This window comes from Tinamus guttatus, unplaced genomic scaffold (assembly GCF_059628265.1).
Source record: "Tinamus guttatus ecotype Peru unplaced genomic scaffold, ASM5962826v1 Tinamus_guttatus_pri_ptg000323l, whole genome shotgun sequence".
NCBI lineage: Eukaryota > Metazoa > Chordata > Aves > Tinamiformes > Tinamidae > Tinamus > Tinamus guttatus.
Genome location: NW_028288857.1, coordinates 1,142,133 through 1,151,031, shown reverse-complemented (window position 1 = coordinate 1,151,031; position 8,899 = coordinate 1,142,133). Strand labels below are relative to the sequence as shown.

General features: G+C 42.7%; 1 protein-coding gene across 1 annotated transcript; it reads left to right on the top strand.

Moving 5' to 3' along the window:
- Window positions 1-1,006: 1,006 nt before the first annotated feature.
- On the top strand, window positions 1,007-7,922 carry MPHOSPH6 (M-phase phosphoprotein 6). The gene is made up of 5 exons (XM_088529066.1): window positions 1,007-1,141; window positions 4,348-4,460; window positions 6,001-6,091; window positions 6,897-6,994; window positions 7,450-7,922. Exons 1-5 carry the CDS (start codon window positions 1,091-1,093, stop codon window positions 7,589-7,591), a joined length of 495 nt encoding a protein of 164 aa, XP_088385192.1. The 5' UTR covers window positions 1,007-1,090; the 3' UTR covers window positions 7,592-7,922.
- The last annotated feature ends 977 nt before the right edge of the window (window positions 7,923-8,899 follow it).

Sequence of the window (8,899 nt, the reverse complement as noted above, 5' to 3'; positions counted from 1 at the left end):
CTGAAACTCTTCAGGAAAAAAAAAATGTCAGGAGTGACATTGAAGCTGGGCAATTAAACGCAGGCTTCAAATGCACAGCGGCCATCAACACAGCATTTTTCGTATTCACAGCACATTGAAAATAACACCCAAAATAGTACGATAACGGATGTACTCTGCCATTATATTAATTAATAGCACTTGGCGTATTCTGGCCATTTGCTAAGGCAAAAATATTAATTCTTTGATGTGTATTTGTAAAACTGAGAACAACTGCAAGCTGATAAATGATAAAGCAAAAAAAAAAGAAGTGTCTGAGCCCAAGTAGGTGAAATGGGGTGGTAGCTGTGCGCCCCGCTCACAGCAAGACTTGCCGACGGGGCCTGTAATTTTGGGAACGTTAAGCGCTTTCTGTGCATTTTCAGGCCCTAGGAAATGAGGGTGATCCGCATATATGAGAATTACTTAAATGCAATTTTATCACTGTCCTAAAAGCGGCCGTGGCTCAGTGTTTCAATCATTTTAACCTACGGAGCTTAACTGTGTAATAAAGACGCCTGGATATTGGTAATTCTCCCTCTCCTTTCCCTGAAGGTTTTGCCCTTCATTACATGTGGATTTTTTTTTTCTCTCACTCTGCCAATGCATAAATCTTTACACATGTTTTTCAAGCTCACTTTGACCTACATTTATTTTCCCTAGGCTTCCAGGCCTTTTACCTGATTTTTCGGGATGAATATACGGGAATTGCAGCACCTGCTTGTGATGGAGGAGTCAGGCAGAAATCCCACGCAAGGATTCCCAAACTACCTGACACCAAAGGCCACGACTTGGGGCGATTAAGCCGCTGGGCGTTTTTTTAATAATAACTTCCAATTCGGTTGTTTCCCGGTTTTAACCACAGGACCAACGTTGCAATTCCCCCCGCTGAAGTAAAACCCGGCGCTTATTTTTCAGGAACCGGAGACCCGGGGCAGCAGCGGGCCCCGGGGCCGCCCCGCGCGGCCAGGGCGCAGCCGCGGCGCCCTCCCCTCGCTCCCGCCTCCTCCTGCGGCGGCGGCACCACGCGAGGGCGGGGATCGGCCGCGGCCTGCGGGGCGCTGCGGCCGCCATGGCCGCCGAGGTGAAGGCCAAGCTCTCCAAGAACCTGCTGCGCATGAAGGTGCGGCGGCCTCGAGGGCACCGGGACGGGCACGGGCACGGGGACGGGGACGGGGACGAGCGGCAGGGAAGGAGGCGGGCGGAGCGGAGCGGATCGGCGGCCGGAGCTCCCCGCCGCGTGCTTGCGCTCCTCCCTCCTTGTTCCTTATCCTTAAAGCGTTAATGCTACCTGCCGCATTTGAGGGAGACTTTTTGTCTGAGGCTTCTTTGCTTTGTACTATGTTTTTTTTTTCTTTTTGTACTTATTATTTATTTTTATTAATTTTTTTCAATGTATGCATCTGTTTTAATTGGCTGCGGTGGCCGGTGTGGGGTGAGGTGCAGCCAGTCCCCCTCGTGCCTGGTTCACGTGGAGGCCTGGAGCAGGCCTGGGGTGCTGCTGATGGCCCTCACCTGCACAGCGACCAGCACTTGGGTTGACATTACTATTTTTAATATTAATTAAGCATTTATGAGTAGCTAGGCTGCTGTGTTTTATTTACACCACCACTCCCTGCTTTGTTTTTCCCTTTTTCCACTTTATTTGTGGCCATAGTGCGTGTTTTTCTCAAGACACCCGGGAAAGGATTTGGCTGGCACAGTTCGACCTGTCACATAACGTGGACTCTGCTGCAGAGCGGTGGTGGAATATTTACCACAACTAGCAGATTTTGCTCACAAAAGGCTAAAATTGGCACATGGGCACCAAACATGACTTTCCACGTCTTTTAAAGCATGTGGATGTTGCTCTCAGTTAGCCAGCAGCCCATGGCAGAGCAGGGCTCCCTTAACCTGGATTGCAGCATTAGTGATGCTAATGTAATGTTTTCTTTTTAGGTGAAATTTCCGCTACTGCTTTTGCAAGTTTATTAAGCCCTGGTTTAGCAAACCAGTTCTAGGTGCCTTCCTTGGAGGGGTGGAGAACAGGCATTGAGTGCCATGCCATGACATTGCTGGGCTAGTCCATGCAGTAGAAGAGATGAGTAGATCTTGGAAAGGTCATACATAACTCTCATATTTAGCATCTTCCTTCTGCAGATCTCCTTGTTTACCAGCGTTTTATTTAATTGCTTGATAGCTGTAGGGATAAGAGGAACAAGCACGGATCCATGGACACAGAGGTGCATGGTCAGAGGCAGTGCTGCCAAAGCCCTGGCATTAATTGCCCCAATCCACATATTCCCTCTTGGTGTCCAAGCATTGCTCCTGCTTTGAATTCTTGCACCATTTCATTCAGGTGCCATTATTTGAGTAAATGATCCAAAAAACAGCTCTGCTAATGACTTGCATATTCCGTGTCTTCCACAGTTGGCTTTTTTTTTTAATTCATTCATGCATGTTTACATTTTAGATAAATATGATCACCTTTTTTTTTTAATCTAGTTGTTCCCTCTGGTAATGCTTAGGAACATAATCTTTAAAATGTAATGTAAAATGATTATTTAATTGGGTGCTTGTAACAAAATTCCTCCTATTCAGACTTCTGACTGGCTAACCAATTTCCATGAGCAATATGGTTTTCCACATGATAGATTCCCTCAATTTCCTCAGGTAGATACTGTAATTTTAATTGGAAAGCTCTGACACATTTTGGGACGACTCAGAAAACAAAAGTCAATTTTTCTTTCATTAACTTGTACACATGGATGCAAATAGAAATATAAATGGGAAAGACGACACTAGCACTGTATTGGCTTTTCCTTAGGGGTTTCTTGTTTCATTTTCCTGTGGGCATTTTGTAAAGACTGTAAAGGGAAGTATTATTATTATTATTATTTTTTAAGTAAGCTCAACGATGTGGGAGTCCCATTTAAGGAATGCATTTAGGGACCCCTTGGGCTTTATCCCCAAGTTCTAGCTGGGACCAAAAGTGCATCTGGGTCTCCGCTAACGTTCCAGATACAGATGTGCCCCACTGGCTTGTTATCTGTCAGCCTGCAGGCTTATCCAAGCACAGGAGTGGGGCTGCTTTAAACGAGAGGGGTAGAATTAGTTTACATGAAATTCTTCTGCAGTGTTGCACAGGTAAGCTTTGATGGCCACATAGCAATTTTTATATGGGAATGTGTATCAAATTTACTGATAGAATAGCCTCTTGCTGGGAGTTGTATGGGGATAAATGCATACCCCTGGCAGATGAGGTTATTCAGAGGCTTTTTGTAGGCTCAAAGGGAGGTCCCTGCTCCTAGAGAATATAAGTGAGAATATAAGGGTTATTACTGTAAAGTTGTGAAGAGTTCTCTCTAGCATGCTTGGTGAAACGAGTTAACACCGCTGATGCTTAAATTGGCAGTCAGCTCCAGTGCTTGAGTGGGTACCACTGGAAATACAAGGGATGCTTCTCATATCTCGGATCCTTAGGTTGCTCCCTCAGCAATCTGCCGTGGGCCTGGACAGATGCCCTCATCTACTCCCAGCTGGGAAAGAGGTTCCTGCTCCTCGCTGTCTATTCCCAGGCTCTGCCCAAGGTGATAGCCAAGGGAGCAGCTCTGAGGAATGTCCTTATATTAGGCAAAATGATCTATCTTGCCCTAACTATTTCCATTTTAAACTCACTGTATTGGCATACTTTCCCTGACGTGATGCATCTGGATTGATGGGTCTTTGATGAGAAGTTAGTTTGAGTAGCAGCTTCCTTTTGCACAGCTTCATGCCAAGGGCTGCTCCTTCCCATAGCCTCGCTTACCCTTTGCACTTTCCAGTGTTCATTATTATAACCTTCTGCATTGACCTGCCTGTAAAATAACTACTGAACCTTTAGGAAACAAGAGAAAGATGGTTGAAAGAACAGACGTTTCCAAAAGGTGCTAACCTAGAACATCAGAACATCCATTTGTGTGGCTGATGTTTGTTTCTAATATTAAATTTTCTCCAACCTCTGCTGAAATACAAGAATTTTAGCAAAGTTGAGGGTTTGTGGGATGTAACAATTCAGAACCATCAAAAATAACCAGGGCATGACTCTGCATCTAAGGATAGATGTGGTTGACTGCTAGCTTGCTATACATAGCTGTAGATCAGCAGCTATTTATTTTTACACTGTCTATTGCTCTAATTCAGACAAAACCCAGAGAAAAACACAAAAAGCATTTACTTGTTATATCAACTGTTAAATGTTGCTTAATGGATAATTGTTATCAGGTAATTATCCTGGGTATTTAGAACGTACCCAGGAATTAATGTGCTGTAGAAAAAAACCTAGCTGTTTGCTTATGTCTGTCTTTCTAGTTCATGCAAAGGAGCTTGGATTCACAAACTAAAAAACAACTAGAAGAGGAAGAAAAGAAGATAATTAGTGAAGAACATTGGTATCTTGATTTACCAGATCTTAAGGAAAAAGAGTAAGCTTATTCACTTTGATAGCTCTTATCATTGTATTGCTGTGGAGTGGGAATAGAATCTTGGTTTTTTTAATAACGAATCAGCACAAGCAGCAATAATGACAGACTGGTGTTTCAGCTTTGTATTTTAAAGGACGTTCTCAAGGTTGCCTAGTCCAGAGTTTGACCTACTTTCATTTCTTGTGCGTTTTGTTTTCTTTCACACTGTTTCTTCTAGATGCATGCAAAGAGTTTCTTTCAGGGACCAATTCAGTGCTGGTTGTTGTTGTTTTCTTTCAAATGAAGAGGAAAAAGTAGTTTGAAACCTGTTAGAAGGTTGAGCTCCAGTCATGTTGTTTAGTCTATTCAGGGCAATTCTGTCTTCTGGAGTCAAGCTCATTTCAAATCCCGTTTTTGAAATAGGAGAGAGAATAGGCAAAGCAGAAAATAAAGGAATCCTAAGTTAGTAACAAAGCAAATGCCCATTCCTGCTCTTTAGAATGGTGCTGTAAACGGTGCTGACTGCTTTAAAAATACTTGGATTTTTATCCTGTCAGAAGAGGACAAAAATTCCATTGAGGGGAGAAAATATATAATTTTCAAGCAGCTGGGATCTGGGGAATTAACCGTAGTTGAATAAGGTTTTGATAAGTTATTTTCCATGACGGTAGTGGTTATGACAGAAAGTTAACTGAGCTTCAAGTGCAGCAAGGAGGGTTCCAGTTGGATCTTGGGGATTTTTTCCTAACAATAAGGCTAGTGAAGCACTGGAAAAATTGCCTAGGGAGATTATGGAGTCTTCATCATCGGAAGTCTTTTGAGAGCAGGTTTGACAGACCTCTGCTCTTCACGGTGGGTGTTCAGCTGAGCCTGCCTTGAGGCAGGAGAATGAACTTGGTGATCTGTTCAGTGTTGTTATTCTGTGATTTTAGGAGTTCATTTTACATGAGAGATGAAAAGTTGAAAGAGAGCTGCACATGTGTGAGATGACGAGCAGGATGGAGCAATTCAAGGAAATACTTTTATCTAATGTGTATTATGAACTTGTCAGGATCATGCTTCTTTCCTTGCTCCGTGCTCATTAAAAGAGGAAAAAAGAAGGGGAAGAGGGGAAATCTTTCTAAGATGAGTGGAGAATTACAGTGTTTTATATCCTGGTAGACTCAACTAACGCCAGGTCTAACATCACAATGAAAAATTAATTAGAAGCTTTTGCCGGTATAGTAATACCACCTGGAGAGTGATATTTATGTGGTATTTTTATTCTGGCAAAAGCGCTAATGTAGGTGGAACAGCGGAGAGTGCCTTTGTCAGGAGAGTTAATTTTGCTTGTGGAACTGGCACAGCTATCCTGGCAAAAAGTAATCCTTTGCGCTCCAAGCTCCTTGTGCTGAAAGATTTATCAGAGCAATTAAGCTTCAGACAGTAGTTGATGGGATAAAATGTGCCATGGTTTTGTTTGTTTGTGTGGGGGAAGACAGCAAATGCTTTTTGCATTTGTTTAATTTGATTATATCAAAATGCACTGTTTGACAAATGCTGGTTTTGGACTTTCATGCAGGAGCTTTATAATAGAAGAGAGGAGCTTTATGCCGTGTGAGGATCTACTTTATGGCAGAATGTCCTTTAAGGGATTCAATCCAGAAATTGAGGTACTGTTTTAAATGCTCTGTTTTGAGGTGGTCCCACGTTAGAACTGAAGCTCTTTGGGCCGTGGATTTTAATGTTTGCACTGCCTGCTGTTTGCCACTCACAGCACCTTCCATAAATTCGCCCATGTACTTCAACCTGGGAAAACTGTGATTCGAAGGAAGTGTTGGTGATCAATGAGCGTCTGATAAATAGAAGCTTTTCATCTCCTTGTGTTGATGGCCAGTAATTGCACGACTCCTGCAGGTTTTCCCTCCCTGGGGTGAGGAAACTGTCCCACATGCTGCTCATCAAAACAACAGACCAAGCTCGCTTTTTTACCACCTGCCATTTAATTTAGAGCCCAATCCTTTGAGCATTCAGCCCAGTTTATTCAGCACTTAGTCCTCTAAGTGAGGACTTGAAGTTTCAAAGTTTAAATTCTTCTGGGCAGGAAAGTCTTCAGTTTGTTTCTGGTGTGATTCATGCTGATGACAGTATATTAAAATAGAAATAAAAGTGTTGCCACTGAACTGAAGCAAGAGTTGAAGTACAAAGCCTGAGAGGTATGAAAAAAGGTTGTGCAAGGTGATTTTCTGGAAAATTTTGGGTTTTTTTGAACTTGTTCTCAGTTTGACCTGGCATATTGCTGCTTCCTGATTTGTTTTTTGTAACACCGTGCTCTAGCCTGAGTATGATACAGCAAATGAGGGAAAATTTCATTAAAATTGATTCCACCTTTTGTTAGTTTCTTTTACCGGTGAATATCAACATAGCTGACATTATGTGAGAATTACATATTCAAGCTATTTCTTGCTTCATTTTCAGAAGTTAATGGTACAAATGAACTCTAAGTCCAAGAAAGAAGAAGTCGAAGTGGATGATAAAATGGAGGCTGATGTGTCAGATGAAGAAATGGCCAGAAGGTAAGTTGTATTTTGTGACACAGTCAGTATTAGTCAGAAAGATGGTATTCTACAGCATTGTGTGTGTGCAGGGGGGAACCCTCCCCAAAACAAAACAAGCAAACACACCTTTGACTTTGATATGTCATAAACTCATTTTTTTTCCAAAATTTCTGCTTTGTGTTCAGTAGAACCTCTGTCATTTTGGGGAGTAAAGGAACTTGTAGTTCATTTCATCCCTTTGATACCCACATATTCCACACAGATTTTGTCAGGACTCCAGATTGCCAGTTGACCAAAACTGTCAGAACAAATAATAATGTAGTGTTTATACTTCTTATGCTCTTGTGTGAGGAGGGCTTCTTTGACTCTTTTTTTTAACTCTAATTAAACTGTTGATTAGATTTCTGATTTGTTGCAATTAGGCTTTCTTTAGTCTCTACTAAGAGCTGTCATTTTTTAATTTTTCTTTGCAGATATGAAACATTAGTGGGAACAATAGGGAATAAATTCTTGAAAAAAAGAGACCAGCGTGTGCTCCAGGATGAAGATGAAGATGAGAATAGTAACACAAGACCTAGCAAAGCTAAGAAAATGTTCTTAAAACCCCAGGATTAATGTGAACTGCAGAACTGGAGTTAATAGAATCGTTATCTACCAAATACAGTACCATGAACTGGAGATTGTTTGGATTTTTTACTGTGTAATATAAAGGGTAGGTTTGTAAATCTGAGCCTGTTTGCATTGAAATTTCTGCCGTCCACCCAACAAACATTTTTCAAAGTGGATGTGTTTGTAATGGATGTCATACATCCTTTCTGAGCAACTTCTAGTGGGCATGGGGCATTAAGCCCATTGGCCATTTTTAATGCTGTATATCAATAGGATGAGCATCATATGCCATTGAGAGCAACAGTATTTACATTTTATGATCCTATCTGAAAAGAAATGTGTGGAGTAAAGATGACCTCTGTCCTATCCAGTAAGACAATTCAGCTTTCACTGCTTTGTATTATGCAGTGAAAAACTTCACACTCATCAAAATGGAAAAAACATTATTTTTATTATTTTTTACCATCCTAAAAAGGACCTGGGAAAAGAAGAGAGGAGTAAAGTCCTTTTTGTTGAATTTATTTTTATAAAGCTTATTTAAAGCATATATCAGCATAATATCAGCATAATATCAGCAAGTTTGCTGATGATACCAAACTGGGAGGAGTAGCCGATACCCCATAGGGCTGTGCTGCCATCCAGAGGGACCTGGACAGACTGGACAACTGGGCGGTGAAAAACCTCATGCAATTCAACAAGGCCAAGTGCAAGGTCCTGCACCTGGGGAGGAATAACCCCAGACACCAGTACAGGCTGGGGACCGACCTTGTGGAGAGCAGCTCTGCGGAGAAAGACCTGGGTGTCATGGTGGATGATAAGTTGACCATGAGGCAGCAGTGTGCCCTCGTGGCCAAAAAGGCCAATGGGATCCTGGGCTGCATTAAGAAGAGCGTCTCCAGCAGGTCGAGGGAGGTGATCCTGCCCCTCTACTCAGCCCTGGTGAGGCCGCATCTGGAGTATTGTGTCCAGTTCTGGGCTCCACAGTACAAGAGGGATGTGGAGCTGCTGGAGAGAGTCCAGCGCAGGGCTACGAGGATGATCAGGGGCCTGGAACATCTGCCCTACGAGGAGAGGCTGAGGGAGCTGGGCCTGTTCAGCCTGGAGAAGAGAAGGCTGAGAGGGGATCTAATTAGTGTATATAAATACCTCAAGGGAGGGAGTGCAGAGGACAGTCATGGTCTCTTTTCAGTGGTGGCCACTGATAGGACTAGAGGAAATGGCCGGAAACTGAAACATCAAAAATTCCATAGGAACTTAAGGAAAAATTTCTTAACAGTGAGGGTGACAGAGCACTGGAACAGGCTGCCCAGAGAG

Bases quoted from the DNA above. Each gene is read 5' to 3' on its own strand.
- MPHOSPH6 (XM_088529066.1), top strand. From the start codon at position 1,091: ATGGCCGCCGAGGTGAAGGCCAAGCTCTCCAAGAACCTGCTGCGCATG. The intron at 4,461-6,000 runs GTAAGCTTATTC...ACTTTCATGCAG, and splicing joins CCAGATCTTAAGGAAAAAGA to GAGCTTTATAATAGAAGAGA. The intron at 6,092-6,896 runs GTACTGTTTTAA...CTTCATTTTCAG, and splicing joins GATTCAATCCAGAAATTGAG to AAGTTAATGGTACAAATGAA.